General features: G+C 40.0%; 1 protein-coding gene across 5 annotated transcripts in view; it reads left to right on the forward strand.

Moving 5' to 3' along the window:
- Nucleotides 1-22,520, forward strand: part of RLF (RLF zinc finger) — a 41,806-nt gene extending 19,286 nt beyond the window's left edge. For 2 of the 5 annotated variants that reach the window (XM_056333851.1, XM_056333852.1), the window contains 5 exons: nucleotides 1,388-1,520; nucleotides 9,864-10,066; nucleotides 12,391-12,527; nucleotides 14,717-14,858; nucleotides 17,368-22,520. In XM_056333851.1, the coding sequence (XP_056189826.1) occupies nucleotides 1,388-1,520; nucleotides 9,864-10,066; nucleotides 12,391-12,527; nucleotides 14,717-14,858; nucleotides 17,368-22,107 (5,355 nt within the window). In that variant the 3' untranslated portion in view covers nucleotides 22,108-22,520. Of the gene's footprint in view, nucleotides 1-431; nucleotides 648-1,387; nucleotides 1,521-7,170; nucleotides 7,551-9,863; nucleotides 10,067-12,390; nucleotides 12,528-14,716; nucleotides 14,859-17,367 lie in introns of those variants that run through there. The other 3 variants (XM_056333854.1, XM_056333853.1, XM_056333855.1) reach the window with 3 other exon arrangements.
- Nucleotides 22,521-22,891: the final 371 nt, after the last annotated feature.

The raw sequence follows: 22,891 nt of genomic DNA on the forward strand, positions 1-22,891 counted from the left end.
GAGGAGACATCAGAGGCCATTGAAAGCAAACCTGAGGTTAATAATAGTGTTAAAAGTACTGCCCACCTAAAACAGCTCACTAGAACTAGGGGATCTTGTCATGTATCAAACTCATTCTTAAGTTTAAGATATTTTTACTGAACGTGTAGCTACAAATTGCCTACAGTTAGTTGGCTTCAGTTTGTTAGTGTTAGAAAATTCTGCATGATGATATTTTAGGTTTTTTCAGTGCAAGTCACCCCAGATTGGTTTTCCTGCGGGGGACATTAAGTGCTGGAATCTGTTTCCAGTTGCTTTTTCTTCTGTGTTAGACTTCAGGCTTCTTTCCATGTGTAACATTACTTTCCCACCCCCCTCCCTTCCCTCCTCAGATTTCCAGAAATAAAAGCAGTAGGGCCTGGGTCACTCAGAGTATTTTGCTATTTATACAGGTTTGGTGGATGAACTTCAGCGGGAGGCCGGTGCAGTGAGGAGGGTATCTGGGTCAGCCTTCACAGCTTCAAAACTTCAGTGCTGGAGATCCCTGAATCTCCAAGGAAATGCACTGGACATATATTGGCTTCTAAGGAAATTTTGTATCTGTATCCGGAGTAGGAGGATGTTTTCATCTTAAAGGAAATGATTTATAATCCGGTTTGGTCTGGATTGTGAGTGGTGTGCAGCAGTCTCTGCTGTGTGTTGCGTGCTGCTCTCTCTTTCTTAAGTTCCCTGAGACTTCTTGCATCTCTGACCACCAGGAAACCTGCATCTTCATATGACCCCAGCCTCGCCCTTTTGGTAGATGAGGGTTGTTTCTGAGCCTTTCCCGCTGTGCTGCTGCTCATGTAGTTTAAGGATGTTCCCCCCCCCTTCCCTCAGACTAGTGAGTGACGCCTTTAATAGTTCTCAGAAATGGGAGTTGCCGGATCATCTCACTGCCATTAACCCTAAATGTAAAATTTTACACTCTTGGCATTTTGTAACTCATTTTGAAAACTATTTAGTCTTCATTCTGTTTTCTTAAATGGCACTGAATGCTTTGATACAAAATCATCCTTTGTCTTTTATACAATTATTTCTGTCATATTATTTATATATAATATAATTTATGTACATGTGTGCCTGGAGAAATGTAAAAATTGCAAAAGAGTTAGGACTACAGATGGGCTGTTTGAGTTAGGCCATTTCAGTTAACTTTCAGTACTTTGAAATTGGGAAGTTTTGCTGTAGAATTAGAGAAGTGAAAGGATGTACTCTAAAATCCCAGTGCAAACATGTTAAAACATGAATGACTTAGAATGGTGTGAAACTAGTAGAATACAGTCAAATACTAGGACAGGTAATACAAAATTACATTGGTTTAATATTTAGCGAAGACTTTTAATGACCTTTTTTTTGCAATTTGTAGGATTCACATGATGCTTTACTGGAATTTGGGAATAACAATCTCCAAATACTGGTGGATATCACAAGGGAAGGAGTATGGAAAAATCCAGTTCTTATTAAAATTCTATCCCAGCAACCAGTAGAAACTGAGGAAGGTAAGAATGTGATTTTAGAGATGATACGTGGTTATTAAGGAGTTACTTGGTGAAGTTTTGGTAGGGAACTAATGTTTTGAAGTCGGAAGAGAGTTGTATTTTAAATTGTGTTGTACAATAGTATTCATATGTTGCTGAACAATATTTGTTATGAAACTGTCTCACTGACACTGTGGATAATGTGTCCTTGCTAATGCATCTCTGCTTGGGCTGTACTATCCATTGGTTTGAACATCTTGAAATTCCATTTTTATAAATAATCATTTATTTTTCCCTCATAAAAATACAGAAATTTTGCTCCCTTGAGACAGGGAAGAATTGTGTATGTCCAACATTTCAGAGGTGTAAAATGCACGTGGAGGGGAAACATGAGTGTGGACATTTTCTTTTATTAGGCTCTGGGCTGGGAAGCTCATTGAGTTTAGGCTATGAAAATAAGATCGTGAATCAGAGAATATGAGGTGAGGAAAAGGAGTTCTTTATATACTTTTTTTTTTTACTCTCTGAAATTTTTTCATATCTATTGGTGATACCATTAAGTACTTGCTGGTATTTCTTTTAACTTGTTCCATTAACAGTACACAAGGCCGCAGTTTGCCTCAGTAGTAATCCAAAGTTAAAAATAATGTTGAGGGGAAGAGAAGCTTAAGATATTTTCTTAAAAATTACAGGAGCACAAAAAGGGATTTTAAGTCAAGCTTTCTTCCATAGCAGACTCCTCCTTTCTGGTGTTGTGTAGCCTCTCTGAGTTAAGTTAGTACATTTTGCTACATAACTGAGAAACATGTTAAGGTTATTGAGAAGATGTGTTGCTTCCCTGTGCTAGTAAGCATTAAAAAAAAAAAAAGCAGCCATGGCTGGACTGCAGTCTTTGCTTCAGGTATTCAGTAGTATGGCAGAAACATTTGAATTCCAGACAGCATTTAATGCCATCTCCAGTGTGTCTTGAAAAGAATTGCATTCCATACTAACATCCTGTCTTGGAGTCTTTCATTTATAGTATTGTTAGGCCATGCAGTTGCACAGTTACTGCTCTTAGTGTATTTCTACTCAAAAGAACTTGCATTTCGAAGTTGGTCCATGTTAATGAAAACCTCCAGCCATTGAAGAATCCCTTACTCGGAGGGCGGTGTACCGGTGCGGGCTAATGGTTAGCTAGCTATGCAAAATCCCTTTAGCTGCGGCAGGAGAACTGTTGCGGAGGACTGGTGTGAATTCCAGTAGGAGTGATTTCCTCCTACGTATCTGTGTGGATTCTAATAGATTAATTTGCTTCTTACACACGTGGCTGATTTTACCAGTGGCTATCCTACTAAATGCTGCTACGCTTCTTTGTTCCTGCACAGGACCTTGACGTGGTTCAGACTACCTCTTGGCTTCAGCAGTAATGGGATAGAACTGGTTTGTTCAGTCCTTTGGCTTTTAGTTTGGGTTGAAGTTTCTCTTGGCAAACTGATTGGTTGACACATCTCTGGCCATGTTGGATGGGGCTGAGCGTTTCTGAGGTCACTCGGCAACTTTGAAACTATTGATTTCTTGGTGTTCTTTATTTAGTACATATTTATCTGTTTAGCTAGATCTGAATACATGCCCGAAAGAGTGGTCTTCACCAGTGGGCCTTTCATGAGATGCAAGCAGAGGCAACGGGACATGCATTGGAGCTCTTCTGGGAATTCTGTAACTGAACAAGTGCATTCTCATATAGGCTGGAGTAATCCGCAGGCATACTTAAATGGTCTGACTGTGACTTTGGAATCCCTTGTTAGACCGGTCTGTCAAAGGAACGTTTCTGAAGTAAATCATAAGGTAAAGAGTTAGACATTTTAAATGAAGGGCGGTTCTAAGACACCAAGTATCTGCCTAAAACGTGGCTTTTTACAGTGTGTTGCTTTCATGGCAGTTCTGGAAATCTTGCTTTGATTTTTTTTGCTTGCTTTCGGGGTATCTAAGAGCAGATAAACTGAGAAAAGCGTCATCCCTGTGGCCTGTTGATATGCAACGTAGTTGCTTAGACATATCTGAAAGATTTTTCTAAGAGCTTTCCAGGCTATGTGCATGTGACATCTTAGCACCCAAGCAAGAAGTTTTAGGTATTGGTTGAGTGCTTTCAACTGACAGTGCAGGGAACAGTAAGCAGTGATAGAGCTCATGTGGTATCTGTCAACATCTGGGACAGTGAGAGCACCATGTCAATGTTCTGTTCCCGCTGTTCTGGTTTGCAGCAAATACTGTGAAAGTGGCAGGTTAAAGTAGTAGCATTATTAGTAATGGAAATGGGAAAATAGCGAGAGGGGGAGTGGGGATATTTAATATCTACCAATACTGTGAGGTAGTGTTTCAGTAGTTAAATAATTCCGTGCCCTTACATGACAGAGGATGGAGGGGTTTTTATTTGGTTGGTTTTGTTCTTATTAGCCTCTTGGGAGGATAAGAGCATGCTGAACAGGTATTGAAGATTTGCAGGGGATTGTAGGTGAGAACGTAAGGCTGGGAAAGACATCACAGGGCATAGGATTCAGTGTCCTGTAATTGTATGTATACTCCACAGAGTATATCTGGAGTATACAGACTCCAGAGAAGTCAAAGTAATGCATATGATGAGTCACTGTGAGTCACAAAACTCTAAAATGTTACAGGAAGAGAGAAGTAGATTGAGGGTGTACATAAGCCTTGCTCTTTTCTCAAAATGCAAGGTGAATGCACCAGATTTGTATACTCTACACTCTGGTGCAAGGCAAAATGAGAGCTTAAAGAAATCTTGCTCTTTATGCAACAAATTCTGGCATGGAAAATCTTTTGACTCCTAAATTGTGCTGCTAATGTTTATCTTAGTTTATCTTCATGACATCATCAAAGTGTAATTCTGTGACTACAGAAGTTACTGCTGAAAAAACTGATTCATGAAGGTGTATCGTACCATGTATTATGGTAAGTAAAAATCTTGTGGGTATTGGCTTACTTCCACATCTTTGTTCAGTCCCTCCTTTTCTCTGTGCTAGGAAGTCGGATGCTGCTGTAGTATCGTTTGGCCTATCTGGGGAGCTGGAATTAATCTTTTGGCCTTGTGCAGAACGTGGTTGGAGCTGGAATTAAGCAACTATCTCTGGATGTCTACTGCATTAAATTAATGCTTTCTTACCTTAGAATCATATTACGTAAATGCTTGTAGCTATAATAGGAGATCTCAAGTCACTGATTAGTTATCACATTTGTCTTCCTTCTCTTACTTGTACCACTACTTTGATCTCTTTTCTGACTACCAGGCTCCATTTGACAGAAACAGCAGGAATCAAAATGCACTTCCCACAGGTCCCAGCAGGGATGGCAGTGCTGCTGTTACGCACCTTGAGTAAGGGCTGCAGAAAGCTCTAGCACAACTGTTTTTCAGTTGTTTTGGTGAAACTGCCATTTTATCCTTCAGTACAACAGTTTCACAGATTGTCTTCTGAAGTGTTGTTGTAAATGGGTGCTATTTCAGTCACCTAAAACTTAGTTTCTTTAAATTGCTTGTATTTCATGCTTTTGGGCTTTGTGGGGTGTGTCTGAAAAGCATTCTTGGTTTTTGCTGTTGTGGGCCACTGGTAAACCAGATGTGAGAGCAGCCCAGTGTGCCCAGCTTGGTTTTGTGAACTGGTAGTGCCTGTTAATGATCATCAGATGCTTACTTGAATCAAAGATGGTGAAAATGTGACATGTTCTTGTCTCTCTTGATTAAAGGGGGTTTTAATTACTTTTTTTTAATGTACTGGCCCTGAAAAAGAACTGACATCAACTGTAAATATGGCTTACCAAATTTCTTTCAGCAAAAGTTTCATAGCAGCTTAGGTTCTGTCTGCTGCTTCTATGCTGTTAATAAATAAACCTGCCATGTGTCTAGGGTGGTTGTTGCTGTTTTGTACTGTCAGCTGGCTCAAGATGTTTACTTTGGGCATGAATATTTGCTGGAGAAAGGGGCCACACACAAAAAAAAAAAAAAATCACTGTTGCTTACACCTTTGAAATGACTAAATTTTATGAGCATCCCAAAGTGAACATAATAGATGCTGTTCAGCAACCTTGACCTCTGACATTCTTCTATGCCTAAGGAAGCTAGCTTTAATTCTCTGATTTAAAAATATTTTGTTTGTTTAACAAGTAGTGTCATGCAGGAAGAACAAAGAGGTTAGGGTGAGCGTTTTTGCTGTGTGCAGCAGATCAATGCCAACATCTTGGTATATCTCTGTTGACATGAGTTGACTTGTAGGAAAGCCGGGAGAACTCTCCACCACACTGCTATTGTAAAATGTACAGCCTTCAGTGTCACTTGTGTGTAGTTAACATGCTGTACTGCACTTTAGCACGTTGTTGTTCTGTTTCAGGGGTACTTTCAATGGAAATGCTCACCCAAGATGCTCTTTCTCTCGAACATTTCTCATACTGATCGCAGTGTTTTCATGCATTAGTGCCATCCGTGCTTTATAAAGGCTGTTATACAATATTGTGGTATAACTTAAACACTTGCAGTATGAGATGAATTTTTGGGTGAGAGGGGGATCTCTTATCCCGGGACCAAAGAGCAAGGATAAGAGAGCCCATGGTATGTGTGGGGTTTGAAGCTGCACCGACCCGTTACTATTATAAAGGCTTTGGAGGAGGGGAGGGTTTCAACATGTCTTTGCGTTGATTTTTATGGCCAGATGGTTTAGTACTGAGATGTTTGGTAGAATACTGGGACAGAACAGACAACAGCAGGAGGTCCTAGGAAGAAAAGGAAGGAGAAAACCTGTTCATGGACATGTTTGGAAACGTAACGGATCTAGGATTGAGTGCAAAGTTAGGCTCTCTGAGGGGAAAACAACCCTTCTGAGCAACAGGCAGCAAAATGGGGTTTTGTTCCCTTTTCAGGGAAAGGGAAGTTGTAGCAGGCAGGCTGCTGGAAAAGAATAGACGCTTCAGAGGAAAACTGAGTGCTAAGACAGAAATAAATCGCTAGTCGGGTATCTGACTGTTACTCCTACCCTCATCACTTACATCTGGGTGACAGAGGAGCTCGGGTCGTTTGCCTCCCTTGCATGGTTCCATACACGCTCACTTTGGTGTGGAGGAATCTGCCCCGGGGCACAGACCTTCCACCCCTGGGGGAGGAGGGGGTGCGTGTTTACTGCCCACTCCCAGAGATCGCAGCAAGGTGAGACCCTCTTGTCCATACCAGCAGTGAGTCCCTCCTGTATCGTTGGCAAGTTTCTCTCAGCTGTGCTTAAAGATAAATGTGTGACTGTTGACCTGAAAACATCAAATTTGTCTGACTCGCTGCACATACTCTTAAAACACTCCCCATGTCTTGACTAGCTGGCTCCAACACGCCGCTGAAAACTCCATTTGAGCAATTGCTGGGTGCATGTCTAGCTGTGCAATAAGAAACAAGAGGAATCTAGATCATTCTTAGAGCAGGTAAATAGAGTATCTTATTTATTCCCAGCACTACTTCTGTTATTCTTACGGGCCTGTTCAAAAAAAAAAAAAAATTATTCTGTGAGCCAGGAGCTGTAGAAGCAGGGACTACAGAGCTGCTTTGTATGCTTGTGGGTGCTAAAATCTATTAATGACATGTGCACCAATAGCGTGTTTCACCTGGGTGGATGACTTTATCCTGATGCTGAGTAAGAAAGCCTTCGTAGGGTTCTTCCTTACGCTGACCTCTTGGCCACCTTGTTGGGGTAGCAGTCTTCTACATCTACAAGTAGGATGGACACTGAAGCACTGTTATTTTTGATAAATTTTCGAGCACGGTGTTATATACAGATGTAATTTTTAAGGAAGAGAGGAGGCTTGTTTCCTAGCAACTGGAGGTCTTACTGCAGACTATCTCTTTGCCAGCCAGCTTTTTTTACCTTCTTCGTTGAAGTCACTTTAATGTGAAATGTCAGTGTCAGCTATGTCAAGAGTTTACTGCTCAGAGGTTTTTCCTGTGAAAAACGGAAACCATTACCAGAGACATGAATCTTAAAATTATCTCTAATGGTCCACTAATGAAACTTCTGCAGAATACTGGTAAGTCTCACTATAAGCATGTAGTATGTACTTGGCCCCTGAAATGAGTTTTCTGTTTAGGTGCACATTGTAAGCCTTCTGCCAGCCAGTCTCGTGTCTGTTAGAATGTGTTCTTTTTTTGTTTGGACATAATTTAAGGGCAGAAAGCATGAGAATTTCTCGGTTTGTATTATGTACAATCCCCTCTTTCAGAAATTTACATCCTCCTGGTTTCTTAGCTACCCATCTCACACAGTAATAATAAGATACTAACATAGTGAAAATATTTTTATGCTATGGCTCTTCCACTAAGCTGTTATTCAGAACGTTTCAGGCATTTCCATAATTTCTTCTATAAATCAGCAGACAGTTTGTTCCTTGGTTGATGTGTATTATTGCGTGCAGTGTAGGAATGTAGTGACAACTCCTTAATTCTCAAGGGTCTTCGGAAATATGTACAATCTGGAGACTAATATCAAGCCTTTCTGTAGGTGTTCGTTAAGCTGGAAGTAGCACCGTAGCTGTCTTGAAGATACTATTTCATCAGCCAAGGCAAAGTGCGTGTACTTTAGTAAAGCTTTTGAAGCTGTCTCTCACAGTATCCCCCTGGATAAAGTGTCCAGCGTACAGCTAGACGAGTCCATGATAATTGGATGAGCAATTAGCTGATGGGTTGGGCTCAAAGAGTTATAGTAAATGAGTTCACATCAGGCTGGCAGGCACTCACCAGTAGGGTTCTCCAGGGCTGAGTTTTACGGCCCGTGCTCATTCATGTTTTTATAAATTATCTGGGTGCAGAAGTCGAATGTACGTGAAGTAAGTTTGCTGATGATACTGCGCTAGGAGCAGCTGTGGCCTCCCTCGGGGGTAGAGAGGCCTTACAGAGAGATCTGGGTAGACTAGAGAGCCGGGCAATAGCCAACCTTCTCAAATTCAACAAGAGCGAGTGCCAGGTTCTCCACCTGCAACGGGGTAATCCTGGTTATATGTGCGTACCTGGGGACGAGAGTCTGGAGAGCAGCCCCATGGGAAGAGCTCTGGGGGCTGGGGTTGATGGCGAATTTGATACAAGTCAGCAACGTGCCCTGGCAGCCAAAGGGGTCCGCCATGCCCTGGGGTGCAGCGAGCAGAGCACAGCTCGCCCGTCGGCCACCCCGCGCTGTGCTGGCATGGCCCCAGCTGGAGCTGTGCGCGGGTTTGGGCACCTCAGTGTAAGGACGCTGGTCTGTTAGGTGTGTCCCGGGGAGGGCGACCAGGATGATGAAAGCCCTTGAGGGCAAGGCTCAGGAGGAGCAGCTGAGGTGGCTTGCGTTGTTCAGCTTGCAGGAGAGTCTGAAGGGTGAGCTCCTGGAGGGCCGCACCTCCCTCAAGGTGGGCAGCGGTGGGGAGGGGCTGATCTCTGGTGACCAGCGACAGGACACAAGGAAAGGAGATAAGGACGTTCGGAACTGGACACCTGGAGACAGCTCTTCACCGAGAGGGTGGGCAGTCTCTGGAACAGGCTCCCCAGGGCAGTGGTCGCAGCACCAAGCCTGTCAGAGTTCAGGGAGCGTCTGGATGATGCTTTTAGGCACACGGTTTAGTTTTGGGTATCCTGCGGATAGCAGGGAGCTGGGGTCAGTTGTCCTTATAGGTCCCTTCCAACTTGAGATAATTCCGTGGTTCTGTTAAGTACCTGGGAAGAGAATCAAACAAAATCTGCCAAGTTTTTAATCTGATGAAGTGAATTTTAACTGTTTACAAAAATAAGCTGAAATTACATTTTTACTGTTGAATTAGTTGATCAAGTTTTATAATGATTAGCTTTATTTGGTAGATCTAGAACTTAAGCCTAGCATGTATTAAACACAATTCTTCCAAAGTCCCGCAAAGACAACATTTTCAATTTCAACTTCATTTTGTATATTTTGCATTATAGAATCATTTAGTTTGGAAAAGACCTTTAACAACTTGGGTAGAAAAATCTCCAGTTGAAAAGACCATAATGCTTTGTTTGAAATATTTTTGGTTCTTTGGAATATGAAGCTACAATTAAAAGCTGAAGATCTTGAATGTCATCTAAACTACTGGTAACTTGTTCAAAACACTGTATGGTCTGATCGGTGTCCTTTAGCCGCTGCTGTGGCATACTTCCTTACTGGATGCTAGCTTTTGGTTGGGGAGGGGGTGTCTGTCTTCTGTACCCCAGCATTCTCTCTCTACATAGGTGGTCTGAATTTGTTCGGGAGAAGATATTCTGTTCATTGCTGTCACTTTGATTTGTACAGCGAGCCAGTTTCAGTTGTCAGCTGTAAATTGGTGTATTCACAAAGATTTTTTTTTTTCTTTCCAAAGCTAACAAATTGATTACACGAGAAGGGCCTTCCTTTCTGCAGATGCGAATAAAACATTTGATGAAGTCAAACTGCATCCCGCAAGCTACTTTCTTGTCAAAATTGTGTGCAGATTCTCCAGAAATTGCAAATGTTTCATCTTTTCGCCAAGCCTACATCACATGTGTGTGTTCTATGCTGCCTAATGAAGACTCCATTAAGGAGGTTAGTAATCCATAGTCCCTTTTTAACATATCAAGCATTTGAAAATTTATTTCTGCAGTACTAAGAACTGAGGCTGAAGAGTGAAACTGTTGCAGCAGAGTTGTGAAAAGAGATGATCTGTTGCAGGCTGCAGTAGGAAAGAACATTTGTATGAACTGCTGGTGTAGATGAGTACGTATTCTATGCTTGCATTCAAGTTTTTAGATGTGTTTGAAAGCTTAAATAAAGCTTGTAACTGGCTTTATTTCCATTGAACGATGTAAATTAAACTATTTAAATTTAAGTAATAATAATTAGTAATTTATGATTGAAGTAGAATTTCTATAAATAAATCATCCACCTTACAAGGGGAATATGATTGAAAATCTGTCTTTTCTGACTCAAATACTAGTACTAGAGCAGTTACTGGTCTTCTAGTTGTTCTGACTTAGTAAAGAGAAGTTTAAAAAAAACCAAACCCACAAAACAGACAAAACCCCCTTTAGAGTTGTTGCTCCAGAACTCAAACTAGTTAGTCTTCATTTTACAGTAACATAGTAATAATTTGTGTTAACACGTTGCAGTCATAACAGCAGTCATAGGGCTCTTGCCTCTGCCTCTTGATCTCACACATCATCTGTTACTTTATCAGTCTCACTGTTCTCCTTAGAGTTGTGGGGGTTTGGTGCAGTTTTAAATGTGAGACTTGAACATTTTGAGTAAGACTCTGATAAACTGGGGGAGCTTCACATATCTATTAAAAACCCCACAAATGCAACTGATGTCTGTGCTTCCTGAGTGAGTGGCAGACTTGTTTGGAGTGTTCTTGTTACACATGTAAACTATTTAAAAGCATTCCTTTAAAAACATTTCTTTTGAAAAATAAATATTTGGATAGGTGTAGCCTCAGACTGTCTCTTCAGTTTGCTGTAGGAGCAGTGAATGCGTTTAACAGCTCACTGCAGGCAGGATCGTACTGGAGGCGTTGGGGTTATGTGGGTAACTTGCAACATGTGCTTTGGTGGGGTTGGCTGCTAACGATGAGTGGCAGAGGAATCACATTAGACTGTGTTCAGTTTTTAGTTTCATGTAAGAGTTACGGTGTAGCTGTGTCTTTTACCTGGATACTCAAAAAAGTCTTTACTTGCCAGTCAAGTATCAAAGCCAGAACACAGATTGATTAATCGAATCAAATTATGCTAAGCACCTAATTAAACCTCTTGCATTTCTGGTACCTTGGATTGATCCTAAGACACACATGTAACAATGTGACTATGAAATTATTTGTTCACAAGAAATGCTGCTGCTCAGCGAGAGACATGGAAAGTAACAGAATAAAGAATTGCTGTCTGGCTTACTGATTCCAATGTTTGGCTTGAATTTGTCGATTTTATTGAATCAATTAGAATGCTAATTAAAGAGGTTCTCCAGCACAGTAGTTAACAAGTAGGTAATAAAATGCTTGTACTATTGCAAAAAAGCATGTCAGGCCTGTATAGAAAACTGGGGTAATATACCTGCTTCTGCTCTTCCTGCTGGATGAGATGGCTGTGAAAATGAGTTTGGTATATTTTAACTTCCCTTTGTTCTTTCTGGATCATTATTTTTCATGATTAATAAGAGGCTTGAATTGTTTATAGTAGCAACAGCTTGATTAAAGTAGATGTTGCTGCAGTGCAATCTGTTCTGTGAGGTGGAATAGATCCAGTGGAAAACATGTATTGAAACCAGCGTTGGCTTAATATGAAAGGCACTTCGTAGTTACTGTTGTGGTCTAAAATACTTGACTTATAACCAAGCTAGTGCCCTGGTTTGATACATGACGAGGTACTACCTTTAAGTACGCTTTTCAGAGCTTCCATGGGATTTCTCTCTTCTCTAACCACTTCTATTTTTAACATCATGTTTTGGAGTGTGATTGTTCAGAATCGGCACGTACGGACAAAAAGGACAAGACACTGGCTTTTTCACATCTCTTGATCTTTTTGGACCTGGGTTTCAGTTTTCAAAAAGAAAGAAAACGGGTGCCTTCAAGTGCAGAGGAGGATTGGGAAGTTTTAGATATACTGTTCCCTGTATGTAAGTATTTTGCTGAGCTGCCCAAAATGGAAGATGGTCCCAGAGAAAACTAATACTGAGAAGGGATCAGAACTAACATACGTGAACTTCTTGTGCCGTTCTGTAGCTGAAAGGTGTGGTATGAGCTCTGGGTATTAAAAGGAGACTTAGTGTTTTGTTACGTGTTTGTGAGACCATTTCCTTTGAATACAGTAGACAAGCATTTCTTCTGTAAACACTCTGACCGTAAAGTGCCTTTTCTTTTAATTTTCTTTTCTTTCTTTAAGATTGCAAAGGTAGATTGCAAAGAAGTACTGGACATCATATGTAATCTGGAATCTGAGGGACAAGAAAACACTGCATTTATTCTTTGTACAACATACCTTACTCATCAGCTTCAAACAGCAAATGTGTATTGCTCTTGGTAAGTAATAAGTATTACTGCTACTCCTAACTGTTCCTCACTGGCTTCAGTGCAAGTGAGTTGAGTAATATATGGTACAAAAATATGTAGAGAAAGTGGATGTATCTTTAACTTGAGAAGCGCGTCAGACTGAAGCACTTTCTAGATAACTTGTGAAAAAAATAAATAAGGATTCATCTTGCTACAGTAATAGAGCAGCTAGACAAAAGTAATGTTTAAATTGTTGAAAAATGAGACAGTACTCATATTGTTGGCATTAATAGTAATGCTTCAGCGATATAGTAGCTCTGAGTAGTGGATCAGTGCTGTCTTGGTTGATATTAAACTCCTAAGCTTTGTGGTTGTAGTTAAGTTCCTCCCTCTTGAGTACTTAGACCCATGATAGTGTGATACCTTTTTTTTCCCCTTCCTCTGTAGAGATGTAAGTAGTACCAATGTGCAGAGGCAGCATCCTTTAACTTTTTCTCTCCCTGCCTACCCCACCCCCCTGCTCCTAAAAGCCGCCTTATAGTTCTTCATATATTTTTGCAGTTTCTGTAACTCTGGGAATTGTAGTACTAGATCTTGGCCAAATAGCCACTGTAAAACATCTCTGCCCTCATAACTAGCTGGAGATCCAAAACTTTTTTGCATCTCTGTTTCAGCAGCGGCAAACTGCTAGAGCCGAAGTAGGGAAGCTATTTTCTGCCCCTTAAAAAATGAATTTGTAGTTTCAGCTTTCAAGGCATGGCTGAATGTTCTACATGAGGCTTGATGTTACCAAACGTCTGGAGTTTATCTTGGGAACTGGGACTTGGTCAGCTGTGGCATGTTCATCTACTCCACATTTTAAAGCCGTTAAGGAAAGTTTTCACAGCACTGAAGTGTCAGCAGGTTGATGCAGTTCACCCTGGTCTGATCCGCTGTACAAAAAGGCCAGAAGTATTTGCATGTTGCTTCTGTTTCAGGCTAGAAATGTCTTTTTAAGCAAAAGCATGCCTTGTAGAGGGAAACGAACTTGTGGAAGACTCAAGGCAGCAGAGTCCAGCACACTTGGAAGTTCTAGGGGCTTGCTGTTTTTCACTACCAAAATGTCATTACAGATTAGATTAGAGCCATGTCCAAAGAGATACAAGGCTGAAGTCCATCCCCTGTTCTCTTTTTAAAGAAAAAACAAAACCAACCAAAAAAAAAAACCCAACAACAACTAACGTTCTTCCAGGGTGAACTACATGATTTGCTGTTGTCCAAGGAGACTTGTTAAGCAGTTCTGTCTAAAAGCTGTATCCCTAGGGTGGAAATGAAGAGAGTTGAACTTCACCTTCACCTGTAGCTGAGACTTTTGTACTATTGGGACTGGAGAACAGACTTCACCAATGAGGCATTTATTTTTACAGAATAACATTTATTTCTTTTGTGACAACTGTGGGCAATTTTTTTTGCTTGCAGTACAAAGACTGAACTGAAACTAGTTAGAATTTCAATGAAACTTTCAGGTCCTGTAACTCACGGCTGAAGATGAAAGCAAACTTTGGGTTTATATATGTTATTCCTCACCAAAACTGGAGATTTTGCAATGATTGTTGCTGATAATCGTAAAATAATATGTAATGCTACTTTTAAGACTGGAGGTATCTGTCGTGCTTGGAACTTTATTGAAGTAATACTGCTCTGGGCAGTAGTTCTGAGCTAGCTGATTGCTTTATTCTCCAAGGAGAGATAAAATACTGTCATCTTCTAAATCTTCTAAAGCAGTGAGTGGCAGTTACATCATTTAAATGTAGATGTCAACATCTAAGCTACTTGCCTAGTGGGAGAGAAGTGGCTACTTTACATTATGGTTCATCTTACCTATTTTAAACTTTTGTGTGAAAAGTTAAGGCTCTAAGGTGGGGTGGTGCCTTTCTTGTCTAGAAAGGCAGTCTATGCAGCTAAGCCATAGATGCCTGCAGTAAGCGAGATTAATCCTGTTGCCAGTGTCTTTCCCCATTAAATAACAGGAGACACACTGTGTTTTGATCTGATGCTTGTGTAGGAGTAAGGCACAGTTCTCTTCAGCATCTCTCTGAGATCAAGACCCAATTGAAGTGTATTCTGTTTTTTAATAACACTTAAATTGTTGTGGTCAACTCTGAACTAAAGTGTGTAGACTGTGGACAAATTGTGTATATCTGCATTTCTTTTTACATTCAGCTTTCAACTCTTTGCAGGGAATTGACGCTTTTCTGGAGCAAACTGCAGAGAAGAATAGATCCTTCTTTAGATTCCTTTTTGGAGAGATGTCGTCAGTTTGGCATCATTGCCAAGACACTACAGCATTTATTTTTCTTGATAAGAGTCATACAGTCTGAAGTAAGTAAGCTGCAGTCCAGAGTTTTTGGATGCAGACAGAACTGTTTACATTGATTTATTGTTAATAGGTCTACTGAACTTATATGAAATATAGTTTATTTCATTATTCATACTTTCTGATTAAGTGCCTAATAACTTACTAATAAAAATCTCTGAGCAATGTCTGCCATTTTAGTTTTGTGTCAGCTTGACACAATGAAGTGACCTTCAAACAATGTGGAATGGTTTGGTTGTTACTCCAAAAATACAGTCTGTCAGTCTTTTGCAAACAAAACATGGCTGTGTTTTGATCCGATCCTCGTTTAGAAGCGAGGCACAGCAACAATTTTCTGCAGCATCTCTAAGAAATGGAGACTTGGCTAAAATGTCTCGTATTTTTGTGTTCTGAGAAAGTATCTTTTCCTTAAAATGTGTGATACCATCACATCTGGACTTGTGCCTTCTGTCCTAATGCATATCTAGACAGTTGCAGGAAGGTTCAAGAGATGCTTAGCAGAAATTTTTATAAAACTGCAACCTCTGTTTGAGCAGTAATGGAAAGACTTTAATTGATCCATCTACCCAGGAGGCAAATGTAGCATGTTTTCCTAAGCAAAGCGGAAGGGGTAGCTGTGGTTAAATCTGGGTAGCTGCTCAGTAGGATGTATCTGTCTTCCTTGGGTGGCTGCTCTGACTCCTGGAACTGGTTAGGCTGAAATTTCCTGTGTCTGGTCACTATATGAAGCCAGATTCGTGGAAGGCAATTATGAATGAGAATTAATCAGGCACACTTTAACAGAGGAGAAAATAAGTAAGCTGATAATAACAGGATTTTAACTGTTTTAGTAACTGTATTAGATGGATCACAGGCCTTAAATTAGATATGGGATTTTCCCTTAGGAATGTCACCATTTCCAAAAGATTTCAGACATTTCTTCCTGAAAAACAGTATAGTTTTGCACATGTGGAGTAGAATTTCCCACATGAATTGCAGTTTTATGAATGTTTCAGTTAACAGTACCATCCCAGATTTGCTCATCTTTTTGCATTCTTATATGGAGATGAGTTAATTCAGAGTTAAGGCATCAAATGGATTATGGCTGAAACAGACAGGGTTCCTTTTTTCAATTAAATTTCTCTCTAGCTTCAGGTTCCTTTGCCTGGGAGTCTTTCACTGGCTAGAGTTAATGCTGTGAACGAAATGAGTTATCAAGTGTGATTTGATAAGAGAAAAGCAAGTATCAGATCCCTATGGTAGTCACAGTAGCGATGAGAAACGTTACATGATTGTCCTTTTGACAGACCATAGAGAGTCTGGAACTCTAATTTGGCATAGGTGAATTCCAGCAGTGATGGCACAGAGAAGCGTTTGCTCCAAATTTCTCTGAAGTTGGCCCATTTCTGCTTTTAAAATGTGTGTGAATGGGCACTTTATATATAAAGCATAATACATTGTTAATTATGTAACAGTTCTTTCTGTGTTTCCTTCTAAACCATATTAAAAATTCTTCTCCTGGAGAAGTAGGGTTTTTATTGCTGTCTAGCAAATTAATGCTGTTATTGAATTAAAGAAGTATTGCATGACTTGCAATAGGTCGTGCACGGCGAGTATAAGAGCTTGCTAATTGTTTTAACTTGTTCTTAGTTCTTTTGGATTTTTACCATCTGAGCTGGTGTGGGCGTAGTTCTGTTAGCCACATGTCATCTCTCTGCACTATTCATAAATATTTTAACTGTTACTTATCTTCACTAATAATGACTAAATAGTTATTTAATGCATTCAGATTGTTTATGCTGTAAAGTATGATTTTGGAACAAGGTAACTTTCCATTTTGTCCATGTAAAATTTGGAATGTATCGGGGTTTTTTAAATCAGCATTTGAGTTATATTCGTAGGTATCTTCCTGGTGCTATTGAGCAGCACCTTAAAGTTGCATAGACTCCTTAGAAAATGCTTGGAAGTGAAATGCCAGTTACCTTCATGAATCATTTCTGGTACTGTACTGCTTATGCTATTGAAGGTTATTTTGTTTCAGGGTGTAAATTTACATTAATTTCCTTATTACACAGTACAGCACCTTCTGAATCCATATCCTGTTAGGGTGCTGCAGAAGGAATGTATGTGGAGACTTTACACAATTCTCTTACTTTAGTTACGATTGAGAGTCACTCAGTGAAGAGAGAGAGGGGTCAGAAGGATGTTTTGCAACATCTAATGCCTAAACTCGTTTGTGTGACTCCTCCACAGAGTGCCCTAAACATGAAGTGGCTCCCCTCGCTTGCGAGGTAGAGCAGGTTCCTCATGTGAAATAAACCACAACTTTTTGGAGTGTGCAAGTGACTTGGGCACTTAACTCTCAGAAGCCTGAGTACACTCTGAGTGGGCTGTAGTCTGTTGGATGCTCTCATTGCACACTTTTTTCATAGAACAGTTCTCGAGAAAATGTACTTATCAAAGAAAAGTAACATTTGTTTTGTGGCTGTTTTTTGGGTTTTTTTTTGTGTGGTTTGTTTTGTTCTTTTATAACAGGCAGAAGAAGCAGGACTTGCTGTGTCTGTTCTGTTATGTGTGAGAGCCCTTCAGATCAGATCAAACGGAAGTGATGAAATGAAGACATCAGTATGTAAAACAATTGCATGCCTTTTACCAGAAGACCTTGAAGTTAGGAGAGCTTGTCAGCTCACGGAATTTTTGCTCGAGCCAACTTTGAGTGGATTTAATGTGTTAGAAGAGCTCTATATGCAACCAGATCAAAAATTTGATGAAGAAAATGCAATGGTTCCAAATTCACTCCGTTGTGAGCTGCTGTTAGCTTTAAAAGCATATTGGCCATTTGATCCTGAATTTTGGGACTGGAAGACTTTAAAGCGACATTGCCTTAAACTGTTAGGAAAAGTAGCTTCTGATTCAGAGGATGATGCAAGTTGTAATATGTCAATCAATGAAACCGACATGTTAGACACTTTCTTTAGTGACTATGATGAGACAAAAGAACATAAATATTATGATGGAAAAGACACAATGAACCACCCTAAAGAAAAAGCGAGAGTGAAAAAACCCATTGGTTCTTCAGAAAGGTATCAGAGATGGCTTCAATACAAATTTTTTTGTGTGCTCTGCAAAAGGGAGTGTATAGAGGCTAGAATACTGCATCATTCTAAGATGCATATGGAAGATGGTGTTTATACATGTCCAGTGTGTACAAAAAAGTTCAAGAGAAAAGAATTTTTTGTACCACATGTAATGGAACATGTTAAAATGCCACCTAGTAGAACGCACAGACCTAAAAAGAAAATCATACTGAAAAAAGAGAGATCACCACAAAAGACAACAGCTTCCAGCAGCCCGCCTCCAGCGTTTCAGGAAAAGTCAGATCAGCCACAGCTGCCTGAAAACTTCGAAAATGACACACACGAATATGTCACGTTCAGCCAACTGGAAAATTGCCAGCTACAAGACAGAGACATATATCCGTGTCCCGGAACAGATTGTTCTAGAGTATTTAAACAGTTTAAATACTTAAGTGTACATCTGAAAGCTGAACATCAAAACAACGATGAGAATGCAAAACACTACTTGGATATGAAAAACAGGAGAGAGAAATGTGCTTTCTGTCGCCGACACTTCATGACATCCTTTCATCTGCGGGAGCATGAACGTGTGCACTGTGGGCCTCAGCCGTATATGTGTGTGTCAATGGATTGTTACGCTAGATTTGGGTCAGTTAACGAGCTTCTCAATCACAAACAAACACATGATGATCTTCGTTACAAATGTGAGCTAAATGGCTGTAATATTGTTTTCAGTGACTTAGGGCAGCTTTACCATCATGAGGCGCAGCACTTCAGAGACGCATCGTACACCTGCAACTTCTTTGGTTGCAAAAAGTTTTATTATTCAAAAACTGAATTTCAAAATCACCTTGCAGTGCATAATATTGAAGTCTCAAATGGGGAAGTGAAGCAGACTTTCAAACTTGAGGCGTCAGTTTCAAAAGACAAATGCAGTTATCTTCCAGAGCCTCAGCTGCTTGAACAATCTGAAAATTCCAGCCTGAATGATAACTTGGATCCCTCAGGCTCTCAGGAAGTTCCGCAGATTAAGGAAGAAGCTCTCTCTGATAGTGAAGATCTAGACAGTGAAAGTAATTGCAGTCTTCATTGTGGGGAGCACAGCACAGGTGCTGCGGTAAACCAAGGCCAGGTGTCTCCTCTGATGATTGAAACAATGGTTCACAATCAGGCGGTCCCAGGTTTTCTCCTGTCCCAGGAAGAGGTCTTCCATCCAGCAGATGTGAAACAACAGTGTTCCAATGTGGCAGTTGGCTTTGATGAAAAAAATCTTTCCTGTGGTTTTGGAGGCTGCTGTTCTACACACAAAAATTCCAGAAGTATCCAAAAACACCTTCGCAGACCCCATCCGTATAATTTTAAAGGTAAAAAACATACAGAGATGAAAACTAAAGACTTTCTCGATCTGATGAGTGACACTCAGGACAGCAGATTCCCTGCAGACATTACTACAGAGTTAGGTCATAATTCAGACACAAATGCTGACTCTCCAGAAAGCTCATATTGTACTATAGATGGTAAAGGAAACAATGGCCTGAAAGAGGAAACATGTCCTTCTTCTCCAGAAACATCTTTTTATGACAGCTCTAAAGAATCAAATATTGAAGATAACATGTTGGAACTAATGTTAGGCTTGAAACACCTAAGTTTGAAAAATTCTAACATTCAGAATTCTTCAAAACACAAGTCTTACTTGGGCTCCTTACAGTCCTACTCATCTAGGGATGCCAAGTGCCCCGGATCTGTAGATGGAACTACCTCAAAATTTCAGCTTCAAGAGCAACAAGATAATTTACCCAGCCAGTACCTTACTCAGCTGGCAGCTAAACCCTTTTTCTGTGAATGTCAAGGATGTACGTGTGAGTTTGTGACCAGAGAAGCTCTCCTAATGCATTACGTTAAAAAGCATAACTATTCCAAGGAAATGGTTCTTCAGTTAAATATGTTTCAGCATCGGTACTCGCCGTTTAAGTGTCATATTTGCCAAAGATCATTTACAAGAAAAACACACCTTAGAATTCACTATAGAAACAAACATCAAATTGGCTGTGAGAGGGTCACTCACAAGGTCTGCTCTAATGAAAAATTTGATCCTGTAGGTTTATGTACAGGTGACATGCGTAAAAATAGCGGTGTTCCAACACCTGTCTGCGCAACCAGCATCGAATTCAGTGAACATTCAGACTACTCAGAGCAGCTGTGTCATCCGAAGAAGGAAGACACTAGTTCTGAGACAGATTTGGAGTCCAGTGAAGAGACAGACAATAATGTAACAAGAAAAACATCTAATACAGCTTCTCTGGACAGTCACAGGGAAGAACTGGAAGCAAGACAGGGAAGAGGAAGCAAAAGAACAGTTGCTAAAGGAAACTTATGTTACATATTGCATAAGTACCACAAACCATTTCATTGTATACATAAAAGTTGCAACTCTGCATTTACCAACCAGAAAGGTTTGATTCGCCATTATAGAACTGTTCACCAGTACAATAAAGAACAGCTCTGCTTAGAAAAAGACAAAGCAAGAACAAAAAGGGAACTTGTCAAATGTAAAAAAATATTTGCATGCAAATACAAAGAGTGTGGTAAGCGGTTTTTATGTTCCAAATCTCTTGCTAAGCACTGTAGTGACTTCCACAATGAACACTTAGAGGATCAAAAACTGCTTTCTGAAGCTGAATCTGCAAGATTTGTTTGTAACCAAGCCCATTGCCCTGCTGTATTTTATACCTTTGATAAGCTTAAACAGCACCTAATAGAAGAACATGACAGTGAAGAGAAATTAAACAAAGATTTTGAAATCCATTGTGACCTTAATGGCTGTGATCGAATTTTCACTAATTACAGTCACTACTCTCAACATGTGTATTTCCGACATAGTGAATATTATGATAGTCTCTTTGGAAATCAGAAAGAGGAGGAAGATAATCAAGATAAAGATAAAAATGAACAAAGTTATTTGAAAGACGGTGTTGACGTAAGCAAGCAGAATGGGAAGCAGGTAAAAGAAAAATCTAAACGAATTATCAGGAGTAGAGAAAAGCATTTGATGAGTTTCAAAACAAAAGAGGAAGCCCTACAAATGTGCAAAGAGAAATCTAACCAGACCCAGTACCCTTGCATGGTTCAGGGATGTTTGTCTGTTGTCAAATTGGAAAGCAGTATAGTGAGGCACTATAAGCGCACACATCAGATGACCAATATGTACATAGAGCAACAGATTCAGAAACTTGTTGTTTGTGTTAAATGTGGCATAATGATTGAAAAACAGTCTTGCTCCGGAACAGCTTCAGACTTGGATAAAAAAGGTGTAAAAGAGGGTAAAGCAGCTAACCCCGAGTGTGTGCAGGAAAGTGAAAAACCTCTTGTTCCAAATACTGATCATGATCCTCAAGATGTGAGCAATGACGACCAAAAAAGATGTCCGTCAGGTGGTGTGAGTTTTGATGCCAGTGCCTTTATGTATTCCGGCACTTTAAAATGTAACCACAGTTCAAAGAACACCTGTTTTGAAGAGTCTAACGTCAGGGAGACAGTTATGTGTAAACCTGAAGATTTCCCTGAAAATAGTGAAAGAGAGAATAGCTCGTACTTCTCCAGTTTACAATTAGAGTTGCCAAGAGAGAAAGACCCAGAAGGATGTCAAAATAGTGCAGTTAATCAAAATGCAGAAAGAAATGTATTTTGTGCTACAAAAGACAAAACTCAGAAGCCTCCAGTGTCCAAATTATTTGATTTAAAGACATATAAACCAATGGGGTTTGAGTCTTCATTTTTAAAATTTATTCAGGAAAGCGAGGGAAAAGATGACGACGACGACGATGATTTTGATGAGGTAGTAGAATGGGAGTCTCCTGAGCAGTTGCCAGCAGATAAAACCTTGGAGAAAGAGGGAGACGGTCAAGGGGAGACACCAGTAAATAACTTTGTAAATGATGAAAATGTACTCGTAACCCAAAATAATCATGGGCAGCTAACAGAAATCCAGCCCTTGTTGTCAGAATCGTCATCTGCCCCTTCTTTAGAAAATTTGAGGGCAATCTTGGACAAGGCACTAACGGACTGTGGAGACCTTGCCTTAAAACAGCTTCATTACTTAAGACCAGTAGTTGTTCTTGAAAGATCCAAGTTTTCCACACCCCTCATAGACTTATTTCCAACAAAAAAGACAGATGAGCTTTGTGTAGGAAGTTCGTAAGTAGTTTTGCTTAGAGCAGATTGCCTTCACTACTGCTATATGGGGAGAACTTCAAATTAGAACAGTAATTGTTACAGTACACACTGTTTAGGTTAGTTTAGACTGTTCAATTCCATGAATGTATATTATCTGTCAAAATTATTGGCCAAGTTAATTTAGCTCCCCATTTTTTTCAGTGGGCTATGCCGATATTGGTGCTATTTAACACATCAGAATACTGGGGTCTTCCTCTTGAAGAGTAAACGTGCATGATTGTATATGGAACAAGTACTAGGGTACCAGGGTTTGGGGGATGATGGAGTTATTACTTGACTTGAATGTGCACCCTAGGGTGCTTTGTGTAACATATTGTACACTACAGCATCTTATATTTTTTGAGTTATGAGTTTCAATAAATTACAGTTTTTCACCCATCTGTTTACTGTACAATAAATCTTTAATTTGGTTTACTTGTAATTGAATTTGGGACCATTCTGAGTGCATTGGACAATGTTGCTTAAGTTTTATGCATTTGTAGATAATTTATAAGACTGATAAAACAGTATAGATACAGGAAAAAGTATTACATTTTATTTTGTAATATGCTCTGTGCTTTTTTCAGTCTTGAAAGAATTAGAATTAGTACAGGCAGAAAGCACTTGCCACGTAGAGATGAGGAAGTCCTAGTTACCTTTCCCTTTAAAGGAAGAAGATGCTTCAGAGAGCGTATGGTACAACATAAGTGTTGGAAGAGCGCTGCCAGGCTTCCGAGACAGTTGTGTCATGTGAAAGTATCAGAGCACAT

This window comes from Falco biarmicus, chromosome 3, assembly GCF_023638135.1.
Source record: "Falco biarmicus isolate bFalBia1 chromosome 3, bFalBia1.pri, whole genome shotgun sequence".
Classification (NCBI taxonomy): domain Eukaryota; kingdom Metazoa; phylum Chordata; class Aves; order Falconiformes; family Falconidae; genus Falco; species Falco biarmicus.